We start from the raw sequence: 18,744 nt of genomic DNA on the forward strand, positions 1-18,744 counted from the left end.
CCGGACGCAGGGACTCCGAGGCTTCCCACAAGCCGCCGTCCCTGGGGTGCGGAGTGCGACAAGGGAGACGCCCTCTCTGCAGGCCCGGGGTCCGAAACTCAGCCACCCACAGCAACGCCGCCGCTCCCGGGTCTAGCTGGCCGCACGTGGCGGCTGTGATTGCCCCGGACGGTATCCCTCCGCGCCCCTCCCGCTCAGTCTCCCTCTCCCTCGCCGGGACCCTCCGAGTCGGCGCGCCGCGGAAGGATCGCACGCACGCGCTCGCGCACGCCCCGCCGAAACGGCGGAGAGCTGTGGAAACCGTGGTAAGGAGCAGTCGCCGCTGTAGTCGGTGGTACAGCAGCTCCGCAGCCTCCCGCCGTTGGTTAGTCAGTCCCGCGGTTGCGGGCGGGAGGGCGGCCGGCCCGGGCGCGCCCCGCAGCTTGTCCCTCACCACCGTCCCAGCGTCCTCCCGCCGCAGCTCCTCGGGGAGGGGGGCGGTCGGTGCCTGCGCAGAGCCGCCTCCTCCCCGCCCCCGCCCCGCCTCCACCCGCGCCGCCGCCGCCGCCCGCGACCGCCGCCGCCGCCGCCGCCGCCGCTGCGCCTGCTGCTCCTCGCCGTCCCCGCTGCAGTGCGAAGGGCTCGAAGATGGCCGGTTGGCAGAGCTACGTGGATAACCTGATGTGCGATGGCTGCTGCCAGGAGGCCGCCATTGTCGGCTACTGCGACGCCAAATACGTATGGGCAGCCACAGCCGGGGGCGTCTTCCAGAGCATTACGGTGAGAACCGGCGGTGGCCCGGGGACCCGAACCCGAGCGGGGCCGGCCGTGGGGGCGCCGCCGCGCGGAGCCGGGCCACCGGGAGGGCCGCGCCGGCAGGTGTGCGGGGCGGCCGGCGCCAAGGATGCGGCTGCCGGGCGGGCGGAGAGCCGGAGGCCCGGGGACGCCCCCTCTGCGGGGCTGCGCTGACTGGCGGGGGCGGCGGCCCGGCTCCCCGGCGTTCCCAGTGCCTGTCCGGGTGAGGCTGGGGGAGGGGGCACTCGCCGGCTCGGGGGTGGGGGCCCTTTTCCCCTTGTTCGGTCCTCCTGGGTCCCCTGGAAGCCCTGAGGCTCGCTTTGTACGTCCCGGGGTGGAAGCGGGGACCGGAGGGGCCGGGCCGGGGCGCGCTGGGCCCGGGCGGGGGTCCTCCGGCGGCCGGGCCGCCCCTCGCTCCGGGGACAGCGCGCCGCCCGCGCCGCGGGCTGTGAGAGGCGGCGGTTGCCCGGCCCCCGGGATCCTCGCGGCGACTTGGCGGAGGTTTGCCGGTGTCCAGGCCTCCGAGGCTTGCGAGAAATATACACCGACAACGTAGGTGGATTCGTGAATCTCGACTACAGCTCAGGCTCCATAGGATTTTTTTTTTTTAATTCTCCAAGATGGCGAACTGCCATTGATTTCTCTCCTCCTCCTATGGAGATTCATCAATACACCGTTATCCCCAGTTACGCAACATAGCTCCAAAAAAGGGGGTGCTTAAAGGGGCTTTTAGTAATCTGCGAAGACCAAGGGGACACTTAAGTTCTCCAAGTCCCTCCCTCTTTAGTAATGGTAGTAAAGGCACTAATGCAGATTTATGCTTCACGGTGCCTGATTTTTTTGTGACTTGGTGGTTTGACTCGGTTGCCACATGTCTGGGGGATAATTGTCACTAAGCGTCCAGTGCTGCTTTATTGTTTTGCCTCTTTCTAAACAAGGCTCTTTCTAAAATTGTGACGATTATATCAAATACAGCACCATTCTTTTAATTTCTTAAGCTTCACGCCCCCTTCCTATCAAACGCCCAAATCCAGGCCCCCTATTATGGGTGCTACTAATTATGCTTGTACTGCTTAACATGGTTTAAGATCTAGCAGTGTAGAACTCAGTCCTTGATACAAGTACTTTCAGGTTTTCTATTACCGCAGTGGGCTACAATTCTTACAGAGAATTGGCATCTGGTGATCAACTTTTTTTCTGCGGTCCTCTTGTCTTTGTGTGTGAGTTCCCGCTGTCTGGCCGGGAAGATTGCAGGAGTGTGCTTGGAAATGGCTGGGGCCTGCTATGACTCTGCAGTTCTGATGGGGGCGACGCCTTCCTTCTTATTCATGGAATGTTAGAATGCACGTTTTCTCCTTTCCGGTTCTGGTCGCTACCTCAGTTTCTTTCCCAGTCTCCCTCCATTTTCTCTGTTCTTTTACCGTTGCCTACTGCAGTGCTGCGGACAGAATCCTCTTTGCGTTTGCCCAGAAAGAAAACTGATTACTGAGGTGGTAGGGTAAGGGAAGTTGCAGAGAAAAAGGAGTAAGCGGCTAGAATAATAGAGAGGAGGGAAATATGAATTTGGGGATGCGCTGAAGTCTAGGGCTTGAAGTTCATATTAATACTATGGGGGATATTACAAGCTGTTTGAAGCGAGTAGAAGTGAACAGGTCTGCCAAGCATGGGCGTTATTTTAGGAGACTTTCAAACAACTTTAAATTTGACGCTACATGACTGTAACGTGACTGATTATGATAGATAAGCTTCTGTTGAAAGTTTTTAGGTGAATCTTTACCATTACGTAAGTACTTCAGGTACCACCTGATTTGAAACAGTTTATAAATAACTCTTAAGTTTGCAGTTTATCTAGTGTCAACTAACAACTAGAGATTCTTTGCGTAGACTGGTTTTAGTTACCAGACTACACTCTTAACTGTGAAATCTAATCAACTGACTGACATAAAACATGTCACCATGTAGGATTAAGTAATTTTTTAGAAAAGACTGAAACTTGATTTTACATTGTTGAAACGTGGATGTCTTGTAGGGGTAGTACAAACTTGGCAGTCTTTGCTGTTATACCAAGGAAAGGAATTAACTACAACTTTTTTCTTTTCTCTCTTTTTCTTTTCCTTTTTTTTTTTTTTTTTGGGTGGGGGGTGGTGGGGGGACAGCCAGTAGAAATAGATATGATTGTAGGAAAAGACCGGGAAGGTTTCTTTACCAGTGGTTTGACTCTTGGCGCAAAGAAGTGCTCAGTGATCAGAGATAGCCTATACGTGGATGGTGACTGCACAATGGACATCCGGACAAAGAGTCAAGGTGGGGAGCCAACATACAACGTTGCCGTCGGCAGAGCTGGTAGAGGTAAGCAAGGCACACTTTTGGTTGAAAGTTGCATGCCACGTTACAAGTGATTAATCAGTCTCTTTAACATTTTGAATAAAGTGTTAAAAGAGTCCGTAATGGCTCTTAAGGTGGTTTTTGTGAACTGCTCAGCACTGAAGGAGGCACTGCTGTAGATATACTTCCTTTGCAGCAGCTGCATACACAACCTAACCTCTGAGATCCTGACTTTCTTCTCAAATAGAATGTTCATATCATCTTTTCAGTTTCAACTTTAGTAAACTGAACATCTAAATTTGCCTCTTCTATATGGATAACTGAATCACTTTGCTGTACACCTGAAACTAACACAACATTGTTAATCAACTATACTACTCCAATATAAAATAAAAAGTTAAAAAAATCAATTTGTCTCTTCAGCTGTTAGTTATTCAGATTGTTAAATCATTCAGATTGGTTACTTTAGTCCCTTTGGGTCTTTGACCTTTGGATCTCTTCCTTTCTTGCTCACATTTTAGTCGTTCACTATTCAGCATAAAAAAGGAAGAGTTAATATTGGCTCATATTTCTATTAGAAACATTGCTGGGGAAGAGAGAAATAATTAGAATGAGGGTTTTGAAGTAAGTTTTCCACTTACTAAAATATTTTCAAAGACTAAGTGTGTCTGATTTATTCAAAAAGTAGGAAATTATATTTCATTTATATACTGGTCCAGAAATTCTGGTGTTTCCTGACTATTGTCAACATTGCAGAAATTCTTACTGTACTAAATAAATCTCACTACTTTTTTGAAAGCAACTTTTAAAACTGAGGTTTATTATGACATCTAGTTGATTTACAGATACATTTAAATGTGTTAACCTCTGTAAATGTTTTGTAAATAAAGAGGGCTTATGTAGCCTCATACAGCAGACTTGGCACATCTAATTTTAAGACCACATCTACCATGGGAAGAAACTTGAAGCTACTCTGAGCCATAATTTACTGCAGTGGTCCTACCAACTCCCTGTGACTGTCCTAAAGGTTACTCTTGTTCTGATGTGAGTTGATGCTTATGAGTATTTCTCTATAGGAAAATTAGATGACTGTGAAATAGTAGATAAATCTCTAAAACATTACCTGAGCTCAGATAAATATATTAAAAAGAAGCATCAACCATGTGACGTAAAAAACGAGAATGTTTTCATACCATACAGCACTACTGACATCTAGTGGCAGTGAATATAACATCTGACATATGTACATATGTTAATATTTTCACGATAGACCTTTGAACTACATCTTAGAAGAACCTGTTTTTGGAAATAGTAAATCTATTTTAGGATTTTAGACTCAATTAAAAACAAAGCTAACACAGAGAGGATATAGTAAGCACAGGCCTTTGGTACTTTTAATTTGTCCTTTCATGAATGGCACTGAAAATGCTATTTAAAATTTGGTCTTGGTTTTCCTCTGGAAATAATAGATACATTTAGCCCCACTGGTAAGACTTAATAGTTGGTACTTAATCAAGCAGTTAAATTTGGGGAGAATTTTATAAGTAAATAATTACCTAATTTTTTTTTTAAGTTTATTTTTTGGGGGCCAGTTTAATATGTATTTGTCAGACTAATCAGAAGTTTTTTGCCCTATATAAAAGATAAATGTCCATTAAAAGGAATGAAATAATGTCATTTGCAGCAACATGGATGGACCTAAAGATTATCATACTAAGTGGGGTAAGAGAAAGAAAAATATCATATGATATCACTTATATGTGGAATCTAAAAAATATGATATAAAGGACTTATTTACAAAACAAGCAGACTCACAGACTTAGAAAACAAACTTATGGTCACCAAAGGGGAAAGGTGGTGGGGGAGGGATAAATTAAGAGTTTGGGATTGAAAGATACACACTACTATATAGAAAATAAATAATCAACAAGGACCTACTGTATAGCACAGGGAACTCTACTCAGTATAATAACCTAAAAGGAAAAAGAATCTGCAAAAGAATAGGTGTATCTATATGTATAACTGAATCATTTGCTGTACACCTGAAACTAAAACAACACTGTAAGTCAACTATACTCCAATATAAAATAAAAATTAAAAAAGATAAATGATCACACTTCTTTTTCCCTAGCTAGTGTAAAGATATTTTTATAGAGCATTGCAGCTGCACTGATTGGACTTCCAAGATACAGTTAATAGTCAAAATGTTTTCAGCACATTACTAGTTTGAAAGTTCTCCTTTTTGGAGACCTGGCTGACTTCAGTGCTTCGTTGTTCATGGAAAACTAACTTAATGTAACTTACTAATGGGGTTCTGTCTGCTAAAACTTATGGGACTCTCTTGATTAACACTTCTTTTGAAACACTTTTCTTCTTTCTCTTTCAGTCTTGGTCTTTGTAATGGGAAAAGAAGGGGTCCATGGAGGCGGATTGAATAAGAAGGCATACTCAATGGCAAAATACTTGAGAGACTCTGGGTTCTAGCTGCTAGGCAGACTGTTAAGTATTAGGGAAAAATTGCTCTTAAACTTTCCTAGCTGTAAGCTTGAGTCTTAATTCTGGAAATTTTATTAGCAATGCAGGGTGATGGGGTATGAACCTGTGTCTCCTTTGTATCCCTCTGTTGGTGGGGAAAGGTGTCTTTCTTTCTGCCCTCCCCCCCTTAAATAATTCTGTTCACTTTTGTTTTGTTTCCTTGTGTACTCCAGCATTGGTTATAGTCATGGGAAAGGAAGGTGTCCACGGAGGCACACTTAACAAGAAAGCATATGAACTCGCTTTATACCTGAGGAGGTCTGATGTGTAAGCAGCCTCTCCCCATCTACCTAGCAACTGTCTTCATCACCACCCCAATTATGGTCACAGTGCTACCAGACTATAGATGGTAGCTAATTTTTCTTTACCTATTTTCTAATGTCATGATTCCTTTTTGCCCAATGGATCATTTGTATGTTAACCACTGTATGTAACCAACCTTATCTGGCAACATAATTGCAGCACAGTAATGATTTGCATGATACCTTGAAATTTGGGGGGAGGGGGCATTGCAAGTTGGGCATCACTTTGTCTTAGCAATTAATGGGATATTGATTACTAAAATAAGTTAATATTAAGCAAGGTGCCGGTTGTACAATCTCTAATTTGATCAGTGTCTTTCAGCACTTTGAGCATTTACTTAGCTCATTTAGTCTTCCTTTTGTAGCGCATGGTTGGGAGGAAAAAGTGCATGCGTCTTTCCTTCACTCCTCTTTTCCCACCCCCTCCCTTCGCACATAGGTATTTGGTTTGCTTCCACCTTCTTTTATGCAGTGCCTGGTTTATTTAACCAATTAATATTCCTTTTGTTGATGAGCTATTGAGAGCTACAGTAGTTTGCTTTTAGTATTGCTGTTGCACTTGAGTAAAGACAAATCTTTTTTCATAGTGTCTACAGGACATAATGACAAGTGCAACTGCAAAACAAGAGCAAAGGCACTTCCTCCCATGACCTTACAGTAACCATACTGATTGAATCCCCAGGGACATTCCATCATTGCAATAGCTCACATTTTTGTTCCTGTCTTTTTCTTTGCACACCAGCTCTACTCTTTAGTAAAATTGTAAAAGGCTGCCATTATGGACATCTGGTATCCCAACATAACCATCTGGAGTGTGTCCAGTTTGTTCTTCATAGGACCAATTTTTATTTGCAGCTTGAGTTTTTATATGAAGTTGCATTATTGTGGACTTGGCTGTCTTGTGATGAATTTTTTTTCATATGTATTCTGTGCCATACTATTGTTAAAATGAACTGTTGCTATTGTGAGATGGATTTTAAATGACCTCTTAAAGGTTTCTTTCGAATGGCACTACTTTAGGGACATTCTAGTATTTGCTTCTGTTGTTTGGGCCTTGTGGATAATGTACAGATTTAAAAACAAATCTTGTTGCTGATTTGTCCATTTCTTTCCCTGCACTTTGTTACATCTGGGATACAGTCTAACTCATCTGATTTAATATGCATTTAAAAAAATGCCATAACTATTAAACACCTTGTTTACAGACAGATGAAATAAATTTATTCCAACCAAATATTCTGGACTCCTGTTGTTTATATAAATTGTTAGCTTACTGTTACAGTTGATTTTTGATACAATGGGAATATACTCTGCTACAAGCATAAAATTTAAAAAAAAATTCAGCTAATGGCCTACTCCATTTCCTTTAGTATTTATCATAAAATGAGTGCCTGGGAATTTATTTTCAGTAGGCTTTGCTTTATTAAAAATGGCTTGTAGTTATTTCAGGCTCATTTTCAGGCTTATGAGGCAAAAATTGACTTAACCACTAGAAATTAAATATTTTTGTCTTGTTGCTGGTCTCTTGATGTGAAATCTAATGGAGCAGAAAGGGGCCCAATACCAAGAAGGGTTTCTGCATTGTGGATTCTTCTGTGTTGAACTGTCACATAACTTCTTTCAATTTGGAGGCTATGTTGGCAGGCCGAAGTCAGCCAGCTGGGACTCTCACATAAGGGAAGACATTCCTTAAAAAGCATAAAAGATAATTGGGATGTCTTGCCGTTTCTGTCTGTGGAGTGACATGTTAACTATGACTAGGTAATAGTTTAATCCCAGATGTTGTAAGTTCCCTGAGATGTACTGAAATTTAGTAAATATGTTTAATACTATTCAGATAAATGATTATCACAAACTGTCAAGCAGAAGCTCCAAGTTCAAAAGCTGGTGGGTCTAAGCAAAACTGGGGGAGCTGGTTATAATGCAGATTCTGGGCTCTGGATTTCTACCCTGGAGATGAAGATTCCAGAAGTCCCTTTAGAAACAGTAGGTCGGCCTTGATCCATTTTAAGTGAACTGTATGCTACCCCTTTGGGAAAGGGTGGGCTAGGGAATGGGAGTTAATCTCTTTGCCTTACTTAAAATATACTGTGCATAATTAAATTTTTTTTCTTTGACAGTGTTGTCAATTCTGAATTTGATTGTCCATACAGGGATGTAAAGATATGGAAGATATGGATTTGGGGCTACTTTGACAGCTGGGCATACCTTAGAATTGTAAAACAACAATAAAACTTCTTGACCTGTTACAAGATCCTTGTTAGGAACAGGAGGTGGGTCAAATGAAAATCTGGTGGTTGGGTTGTGATGATTTATGATTTTATGGTAATATATACATTTATACTTTAGTTGTAAAGAACTGTTAGGGTAACTAATTAGAAAGCAGTGACCACACTTGTGAAACCCTTACTGAATGAACCTGTAGTAAGTAGGTGAGGGGACTGTGTATAATGCTGGAGGTGTGGGAAGGGGAGTAGAAGATGGTAGAGGGCAACTGTATCATTAAAATAATGAATGAAACTAGTCGTTGGCCCCCTTCCCACAATTTCACTTGAAGGACACTTATGAAAATATATACATGTGTCTTTGCTTTGTGTATTTAGTTCTAGGAATTTAACCTAAGGAAGTGGAGCTATATAAATTCGTATAGCAGAATGTCACTACCACAGCATTACTTAGAATAACTAAACTTGGAAAACTACAAGATTTAACTTGCAGGGTTATGGGTCGAATAAATGACTGTATGTCCAAAAGATAAAATAGTCATTAAAGAATTACATAAGAAAATGCTCACCAATGAATTTTATATAATAGGATAAATGTATGCAGTATATAATGTATTTTACATATGGATTTCTGAAGGCAAAATATAAACTTTTCTCTCAGGTAAGTTTCCAGGTGACTATACTTCTAAAATCGGAAAATTTTTAAATTAGGAATATATTTTTTAATAGAAGTGGGATTTTAATTTTATTCAACATCTTATTAAAAAGCTGTATAGTTATACCAGAGAAATTATAAGAGATTTCAAATGACTATTAAGAGAACTAGTAACAGTCCTAGACAGTGCTGTTAAGTATATATATTATTAACAACTAAGAGTTTGGAGTTTCAAAAAAAAAAATTATTTTTGCCTCAGAAAAACTCGTAACTTAAATTTGAAGGAACCAGGTCCTTGATTTGAACTGTGGATTAAAGAGTGAGGGAATAGAACATCTGATACACGTTACACTGACTTTTAACTTTTTCCCTCTTAAAAAAAAATAGTATGATGTTTTTATTATTTACTTTAATAATTATAAAAACTATTACTTATATTTATGTGCCAGGCACTGAGCTCAGTGTTTTGTCCTGACACCCTACTTTAGGATAAATGAAATTAACACAAATGACCAAACAGGTTTAGAAAAGTTAGGATCATACAAGTGTGTCAAATTCCATAGCTTTGGCTTAACTACCATAGTAAACTAAAACTCTGTTTCTCAGGCGTGTTTTTATTTCTGTGGAGCAGGGTGGGCGTGGGAGTATGATGAAGAATTCAACTTTTGATTTTCCTAAGTGGAAATAACTCATTTTTTGTTGTTGCTTATAAGAATTTTTTAAAAAAAGTTCAAAAAGTGAAACTGCCCCAAATAGTGTTACACTTTTTAAAAATTTATTAAAATTTTTCTTTTTACAACAAAAGGCTAATATAACTAGTATACTTAACTATTCTCGAATATGCTTTTGTTCACTATCAATCAGTCAGTTTCCCATGTCAATACAAATACATCTAGATGTTTACCTTTTCGAGGCGGTACAGCAGTCTACTTTAAGGGATGTATCATTGCAAGAAGGTACCGTAATACACACTATTGTTGGAATGATTTTGGCTGCAGTTTTAACTTTTGGGGGGATTACCTTAATTGCTTGTGAGCAGTTCCTTTGTAGAAAATTCTAAGGTGATGTGCATTTATCTATCTAACCTAAATTACCTTAATCATTGTACCGTTAAAAAGTGCTGTGCATATAAATACGGTTAATGTAGGTAATACTATAGCAGAACAAATATTTGCCAGTTCTTAAAGTGGAAAACGTGTTTATTAACATTCAAACTCCCTTCATACAAGGCCATATAAAAATTCTTAACATTTTGATTATACATAAGTCTATATTTTCTACATAGTTACAATAATGTATAATTTAGCTTTTCATAATACATTGTTTAAATACATCATTAGTTCTGTTAAAATTAAGCAATATTTGCAAATCCAATACTTGAACAATTTCCTCTGTACATAGTTTAGCAGGGCGAATTAGCATAAGATGCTCTTTATTAAGAGGTATATGATCTGAGTATTAACAGTTACTGAAGTCTGGTATTTTTATACAGCATTTTCTTTTTCCTTTGATCACAACAACACAAAATCTCTAAGGATACTGAAATTCAGTAAGTAAAGTCCAGAGGCATTAGCCAATAAGTCAAGTTCATACATAACACTATAGTATTAAAAACCTTAAAAAAAAAAAAAAACCCTTTTGCAATCTGCCCTAGTACAGACTGTTCCTATCAGGATAAGACTACTTGGCAATAGAAAGGAAAAAGACAGCTTTGCGTCTCCGTGGTGCTGATTGATAGGAAGAAAAATGCTAACTTACCTTGTCGCCTCTCACTTAATGACGGCAGAAACGCCAGAACAAGCATATTCCAGCTCAACAGCTTTAGGTAACTCTATGGAGATGGGGGTTGGCTTAGCTCATGCTAGGTGGCCACAGCACTGACCTTGTGTGTAAAAACATGAAACAGTTGCATACTGTGATCTAGGTTTTAATTGTAAGCTATAGTGAGGAATTTTTTTTTTAATGTTTTGGCTATATTTCATTCCAAAAGAGTTGATTTGATGCTTGAGTTACAGCACCAGTCTATATTAGTTATTAGTGAAACGAAGTACACTCCTGCAGATAAATACCAGATCAAAAAAACCTGTTTCAGTAATTTGATTAACCTGTAGAATACTAAAAAATAAGTTATTTCTACAGAAATCTCTGAAGGGAGCAAAACCACTATATGCCTAAATAAACATTTTAAAGGGAAATAACCCAATACCCTCTGAAGGTCAAACAGTGTTTGCCATGTTGTAATCCTGTTCACCATCAGGCTGCAGTTGGACCACAACACTCTGTTCATTGATTTCATTTTCTGCATCACTACTGTCGGTATCTTCATTGTCCTCTTCCTCATAGTCTGAAGATTCTATCATGTTCTGATGTGAGCGGGATTCCGACAAAGCCCCAAATGACTGGGTGCTGACAGAAGCCAAAGGTCTGAGTAAAGGGGTATGTTCTGACACTTCATTTTCTTCTTGACTACTATCTGTGTCAGAGTCTGAATCGCCTTGAGAAGGAACAACTTTTTGCTTGCAGACTGGACAGGTTTTTTTGGTTTTAGTTAGCCAAGGATCTACACACTTGCAATGATAAGCTGTTGAAGCAAAATATACATCTTTTAGGTAGTATACTGTAGTTGAGAACATTATTTTTAATGTTTATTCATGTTCTGATCTATATGTATCATAGGAACAAGAGAAGAAAAGCTTGCAAATTTTTATAAACTGCTCCATCCCTTAATGAGATCACTGATTAGTACAGGGCCTGGCTTATGGTGTGCTAATAACTATCTCCTGTCTCTCTAATACTGAACCTAAGTATAAATTACTCTATACAGAAATTCAAAGCAGTATGTAATTATTCATACCATGGGAACACGGAAGGATTCTGAGCTTGTCTCCATCTTCATATTCATCCAAACAAATGGCACATACATCATACTCATCTCCTATGACAGAAAATAGTAAAACTAATTAAAACATGTAGAGGAGTATTCTTAACTTTTCAAGTTCTTCCTCAGTCACTTATTTTAAATGCCTTCTGATTTATCTTTTAAATGATACCTCTTTGTTTTCTCTCAGATCAGGGAGCTGCTTCAAGTTCAAGTTCAGGAACCTGAAGTTTTAAATTAAATAATTAACCTTTTACCTACAATAAGAAATTAAAAATGGATGTCAAATTTGTTTACCTTGATTACCTCTGCAAAAGATTTTAATAATTCATTAGTTTTATATAACTATTCAGATGCTAGTGTGGAAATATTTTATGCCAAAGATGACAAAATTTCACTATTTAGATATCTTAAGGTCTCTGAGTCGTTTAAGTAAAAATGGAAGCATATTAGAACATACTCAAATTAAAAAATACATATTAGTGAATAAAAACGTTTAGAATGAGATATACTGAGCTTCAAATCTCTTCCAACATTTATGAGTTTTGTGGTGCTTGGCAAGTTACTTAGCCTTTAACATACAGTTGTTTTATCGGTAGAAAGATTCCATCTACCTTGCAGGATTGTGAGGATAAAATGAGATAAAGGGCCAAGCACAGAGGTATTCACTAAATGGTGGTGTTTTGTTTTGTTTTTCGGTACGCGGACCTCTCTCTGTTGTGGCCTCTCCCGTGGCGGAGCACAGGCTCCGGACGCGCAGGCTCAGCGGCCATGGCTCACGGGCCCAGCCGCTCCGCGGCATGTGGGATCTTCCCGGACCGGGGCACGAACCCGTGTCCCCTGCATTGGCAGGCGGACTCTCAACCACTGCACCACCAGGGAAGCCCTGGTGTTTGTTATTAATATCACTGCCTTTTTAATTCCTTATTGTTGAGCTGATCACCTTTATAAACAAAAGACAGTTAAAGTCATTGCCTATCCCACACTCAGGGCAACCACATTGGAGGCTTGTCAGAAATAAAGCACTGTCTGGATACACAGGCTGGATGAACACAACGCATTCCCTGGTGGTGCAGTGGTAAAGAAAATGTGCCTGCCAGACAAAGACTTAGCTAATTCACTAGTGGACAGATGTTCAGAAGCTGCAGGAAGGGTGAGATTCATGTCTGTTATGTGCAACAATATGGAAATGCTTCTATCTGGAACGTTATTCATATTGTTATTTGAATACTGTTTCAGAAAATTTTCATCAAGACACTTAAGTCTCATCAATCTAGGAATGTTATAATATGTAAGTGGACAGAACTTTGATATTCCCCTGTAAGCCTGCTCCTCCCTCGTTTTTCCCCAAAACCTTGGGTCGTCAGATACAGCAAAGGCACCAACCCATCAGAATAGGAAGCACTCAAGACTTAAGGCAGCCACTGCAGTAGGATGAACTGACTATCAGGCCTGGGCATGTCCTTGATGCTTCTTTCCCTTAGAGTTTACATTCAGCATCACCAAGTCCTGTAAACTTTTATCTGTAAAACATCCTCAATCTGTCCCCTTTTCTCTTGTTTCCTCAATTATGCTGGTCCAGTAGCCTGGATTACTGTTAAGAGCCTCCTCTGTTCCTACCCTTCTATTCCTGCCCCATATGGTTTCTCTCCATAGCAGCCAGGGTGATATTTTTAAAACTTCCAATCACATCACATCAGTCCTACTTAAATGGTCCCCCATCTCACTTAGAATAAAATCTGAGCTCCTTGTCACGGCCTTCATATAGCTGAATATGATCTGATATACAGATCACCCATCTCATCGCACACCACTCTTACCCCCCCTTCACTCATGCTTCAGCCACACTGGCTTTCTTTCAGTCTTGAACAAACTAATATGAAAGTCAGGTGTGCACCTGCATTTAGCCATGTTATGACAAAAAATTGCACATAAAAATAGGTATAGAAAGAGAAATCACTATTTCCAAAGATGACTTAAAAAAGGAACTAGACTTCAAAAATGAACAAAACGAAAAGACAACTACTGAATGGGAGAAAATATGGGCAAGTGTTATGAGTGATAAGGGGTTGATATCCAAAATACATAAACAACTCATATAACTCAGCATCAAAAAAAAAAACACGATTTAAAAAAATGGGCAGAAGACCTGAATAGACATTTTTCCAAAGACGACATACAGATGACCAACAGGCACATGAAAAGATGCTCAGCATCGCTAATCATCAGAGAAATGCAAATGAAAACCACAGTTAGCTATCACTTCACACCTGTCAGAATGGCCATCATCAAAAAGAACACAAATAACAAATGTTGGCAAAGATGTGGAGAAAAAGCCCTCCTACACTGTTGGTGGGAATGTAAGTTGGTGCAGCCACTGTGAAAAACAGTACGGAGGTTTCTCAAAAAACTAAAAATAGAACTACCAAATGATCTAGCAGTTCCAGTCCTGGGTATATATCCAAAGAAAACAAAAACATTAACTCAAAAAGATATATGCACCCCAATGTTCATAGCAGCATTATTTACAATAGCCAGGATATGGAAGCAACCTAACTTCATCAAGAGATGAATGGATTAAGAAGATGCAGTACATACATACAATGGAATACTACTCAGTCATAAACAATGAAATTTTGCCATTTGCAACAACATGGATGGACTTGGAGGATATTATACTTAGTGAACTAAGAGAAAGGCAAACACTGTGTGATATCACTTATATGTAGAATCTAAAAAATTAAAACAAATATAACAAAAAAGGAAACAGACTCATGGATATAGAGAACAAACCAGTGGTTACCAGTGGGGAGAGGGAAGGAGAGAGGGGAAGATAGGGGTAGAGGATTAAGAGGTACACACTACTAGGTATAAAATAAATAAGCTACAAGGATATATTGTACAGCACAGGGAATACAGCCAATATTTTATAGTAACAAATCGAGTATAACCTTTAAAAAGTGTGAGTCACTGTACTGTACACCTGAAAATTATATAATATTGTAAATCAAATATACCTCAATTAAAAAAATAAGCTACTTTGAAATAATCTAGTAATAGTGTATACAAATTGATGTAAAGCTTAATTCAGTTTTTTTTTTTTTTTTTTGCGGTACGCGGGTACCACTGTTGTGGCCTCTCCCGTTGCGGAGCACAGGCTCCGGACGCGAAGGCTCAGCGGCCACGGCTCACGGGCGCAGCCGCTCCGCGGCATGTGGGATCTTCCCGGACCGGGGCACGAACCCGTGTCCCCTGCATCGGCAGGCGGACTCTCAACCACTGCGCCACCAGGGAAGCCCCCCTGATTATTTTTAAACCCTGAGCAAAGGAACTAATATTTACTTTTAAGGTTAAAGGCAGTTAAATGCAATAATAAAAATCAGGCATGTCTTCATAGATAGATTTAAGAAATAAAAAATTATAAAAATTAAATATTGCCCCATTTTTCTGTAATCTGCTATAAAATGTTATATTCCTTTTTTCAATCTCTGAAATGAAAATCGTTCTCCTTCTACACATATTATCTTGGAAAACCTCAATGATAAGCTGTAAAAGAAAAAAGTTGGTAACTTAAAACTTCAAATACAAAACCCCACTTTTTTATCATTTACATCTCAGGGATCTGGCTCCTTCACATACTAATGGGGTAGGGAAACAGCTCCCACAGAGACTACCTTAAATACTCAGTTGGGGGACTATTAAGTGAAAACATAAGGATTTTTCATCTGCTATGAAACATGGTATGTGGTAACCAGTCCTTACGGTTATAGACTTGGAGAAATGTGTTAGCTGGTACAGGAAACTCAGGAAACCACAATTTCAACTGAAGAGCTATTTTTGAGGACCATAACGAGTGATGAATAAATTTATAACGAAGTTGGTGGCTTCAAAAGCAAGAAAATAAAAGGCTATTACTATTTTATATGTGCTAGAAATGGCTAAATCAGTATTTAAAACATTTAAGTGTTAATCAGCACAAACATTTCTGAACAAGTTGCAAAGATGAGGATCACTAAGACAGGAAGATTTAAGATGGTCACGTTCCCACAGTACGGTAAATGAATAAGAGTGCCAGCTAGCCTTTACAGATATTTCACTTGTGCCAGGGCCTCAAGTTGCTGACTTCTGTGGGTCTGATTACAGACTATGCCTATGAAAGACTTCCAAATGCCAAATTCTTTTTGGTTTGTTGGTAAATAGTTCCAAAATGTTACAGATTCCCCTAACATAAACATTAACTTTTCCACTATATTCTAAACCTGTAAGAATTCTTTTAGGACTTCACGGTTTGGTGCTGTGACTCACTGGGAGTGATGAGTACCCACAGAAATATTCTACACTTCCCTTCATCTTTTCAATCATAGTTGTGTCTACAACTATGAAAAACTGCAATAATTAATTGGGATTTTTTTGTCTTTCTAACATCTATACATACTTTGTCAAAACCATTAGAGTACACTAAAATGCATAACAAATATACCTCTTTCTTTTTACTTTAGATGTCAAGTCTCATGATAACCAAAATACTCTAAAACGAAAATACAACTGGCTCAAATTTATGGTTACTGGGAAGAAATTTCAAGAGTAATATAAAGTTACATACTTTTAAGCTGCTTCATTATTTTGGCAATCTTCTACTTTTTCATCATAAAAGAAATGTTTATGGACTAAATATTGATGGCACTAATATTTTACTTATGATTGTTACTTAAGGGGTTGTTTTGTTTTTTATAATAATTGCTATCATTTGTTGAGCTGTAGCAATGCTGAGCTGTTGCTATGTGCCAGGCACTGTTATAAGCATATTTCACATATTGATTTAAATCTCCCCACCCACCTTACGAAGTAAGTTTTTAGTCACATTTACACATGAAGGGATGTATGGAGAGGTTAAGTAACTTGTACTAGGTCACACAGCCAATAAAATGGATGATCTAGAATTCCAGCCCATGTCTGTCAGACTCTACTGCTGGTAGACCTGAACCTTTAGGAAATTATTTTTTTCTCAAAAATGTTCTTTCTCTTTGACATAGTGAATTGAAGAGGAGAGGGTAAGTGCAGGTGGCGGTGGGGAGAGGAGGATTAGAGAAGGGGAATGGTAAGGATTAAATCTAGGAGGCAACTGATTTCATTTTGAAATGGTAGTGACTGAAGAGGAAAGACAGGGTTGGGTAATATTTACAAGCCCAATGTTTGGAGTCAAGAGCCCTGCTACTTACCTAGCTATGCACCCTCAGGTAATTTACTTTTTTTTTTTTTTTTGGTCATGCCCCATGCATGGGATCTCAGTTCCCAAACCAGTGATCGAACCCGCACCCCCTGCATTGGAAGCGCAGAGTCTTAACCAATGGACCACCAGGGAAGTCCCTACTTGACATTTCTGAGTCTCACTTTCTTTTTCTATAAAATGGTCATGACAATACTTTTCTAATTGTGCTGCTCTGAGAACTAAATGAGATCATTTATGCAAGGTGCATGGTTTGCTTTTATACTAAATAATAGGTGTGTTATATGCTTACAAGATTATCAGTTTTTTTTAGTTGGGTGCAATGTCCATTCCAATCCAATCTAATACCGATTAATTCATTTAGTATAAATTACACTGACTTCTTCAGTGAGAAGTTAGTTAGGAGACTGAAGGTACAGTTCTCTATAGAAATCACAGCTACAGGCAAATGATAAAGGTCAAGAGTGCCATGATACCAACCAACCTAAGGATCAACTCTCTCAATCCCCTTCAGTCCATCTCAAGACTACAGTGCAGACCTCGGGCATGAGATAATAAAATAGTTCATCTTCAAGTAACTCAGGAATACCGTGATCTCACAGGAGCCACAGCCGTAACAGTAACTTCTACCCAACTTGCAACCTCATTTTACTGCTTTGTGGCCATTATAAAAAGTACTCCTTTAGAGGAACTGAGGATATTCCCTTTTCTGATTTGCTTTTTAAGAGTAAAGTCAGTACATTTTCCCTTGAAATAGTTCAACAAAGAACAAACATCAACTACCGCTGGTTGGACTGAACTCTGGTTATAGATTCTTAGTGTATGAGGAGATGGACTATGTCCTTTACTCACCATTATGTCCCTAGTATTTAATACTGTGCCCAGTATAGAGTAGGCTCCCAATAAATACAAGCAGAATAACAAATGCCGCAAAGCATTTGTTCATTTCCTGATGGAGAGTTAACAAGCATCTACCTCTCACATGGAACCTGCCGCATGGACTCTTCCCTGCTTCACTGTCAACCCCTAGTCTGCTCTCCATTCACTAGCGTGAGGGATCCGTTTCCACAGTAATCTTAGCATGTCATTCTTCTGCACAAAACCCATCCAAGTTTTACCATGACACGATAAAATCACAAGTCCTTACCATGGCACGATCTAGCTCCCCATGTGTCTCTCTGATCTCATCTCTTAACAACTCTCTCTATAGACCACTACATATATTCTAGTTACGTGCTCTTTTTACTGCTCCCTGAATAAATCAAACACACTGTTGCCTTCAAGCCTCTGTACTTGCGGTTCCCTCCTCTGCCTGCAGTGTTCTCCCCTCCCCCTTCCCCCCACTGTTTAATCTCTCACTTCATTTGGATCTCTGTTCAGTGTCCTTCTCAGAGAGGTCTTCTTCCTGGTCTTATCTAAAACAGCATCCCGCCCCTCCCCCGTCACTCATCATTTGTTTTCCTCGTTGCACTTATTGCTGTGTGACGTTACTGCTTTCCTTGTCTGTCTGCCCCGCAAAGCTCCACAAAGGCACGAGGTCTTTTTTTCCGTTTTATTTACTGCTGTTTCCCTACCACCTAGAACAGTGCCTAGCACATAGTAAAAGTACTCAGTAAATATTTGTTGACGTAATTAATGTATGAATAACTACATAAGTTATTCCCAGGAAATCCTGACTTCTGCCTCCAACTGCTAATCAGAGGACCTAATCAGACAGATCTAAGTACAAAAAGCTAATAATGTAGATAAATTCTATATAGATCCTGACTGATTGGCCTCAATCAGTCTGGCCTCAGCCTTCCTACTTCAATGTTGAATATTCT

The 18,744-nt window shown here is 39.9% G+C and overlaps 2 protein-coding genes across 4 annotated transcripts in view; one reads left to right on the forward strand and one right to left on the reverse strand.

Moving 5' to 3' along the window:
• The first annotated feature begins 599 nt into the window (after positions 1-599).
• PFN2 (profilin 2) lies at positions 600-7,164 on the forward strand. Of its 2 annotated transcripts, none has more exons than XM_082839108.1 (3): positions 600-759; positions 2,931-3,123; positions 5,808-7,164. In XM_082839108.1, exons 1-3 carry the CDS (start codon positions 628-630, stop codon positions 5,903-5,905), a joined length of 423 nt encoding a protein of 140 aa, XP_082695234.1. In that variant the 5' UTR covers positions 600-627; the 3' UTR covers positions 5,906-7,164. The 2 variants fall into 2 exon arrangements, with proteins under 2 accessions (XP_082695234.1, XP_082695235.1); XM_082839109.1 differs by lacking the exon at positions 5,808-7,164 and adding an exon at positions 5,486-5,590.
• Positions 7,165-10,009: 2,845 nt separating this feature from the next.
• The window catches only part of RNF13 (ring finger protein 13), a 138,805-nt gene continuing 130,070 nt past the window's right edge, over positions 10,010-18,744 (reverse strand). For both annotated transcript variants that reach the window (XM_082839206.1, XM_082839207.1), the window contains 2 exons: positions 11,671-11,751; positions 10,010-11,397 (listed from right to left, as the gene is read on the reverse strand). In XM_082839206.1, coding sequence (XP_082695332.1) covers positions 11,033-11,397; positions 11,671-11,751 — 446 coding nt within the window. In that variant the 3' untranslated portion in view covers positions 10,010-11,032. The remainder of the gene's footprint in view (positions 11,398-11,670; positions 11,752-18,744) is intronic.

Source organism: Leucopleurus acutus (genome assembly GCF_964270905.1).
Source record: "Leucopleurus acutus genome assembly, chromosome: 5".
NCBI classification, from domain to species: Eukaryota; Metazoa; Chordata; class Mammalia; order Artiodactyla; family Delphinidae; genus Leucopleurus; species Leucopleurus acutus.

What these genes read in the sequence shown, in the direction of transcription:
- PFN2 (XM_082839108.1), top strand. Translation starts at nt 628, where the DNA reads ATGGCCGGTTGGCAGAGCTACGTGGATAACCTGATGTGCGATGGCTGC. An exon ending in GCGTCTTCCAGAGCATTACG is followed by an intron (nt 760 to 2,930) that starts GTGAGAACCGGC and finishes GTGGGGGGACAG; the next exon opens with CCAGTAGAAATAGATATGAT. An exon ending in CGTCGGCAGAGCTGGTAGAG is followed by an intron (nt 3,124 to 5,807) that starts GTAAGCAAGGCA and finishes TGTGTACTCCAG; the next exon opens with CATTGGTTATAGTCATGGGA.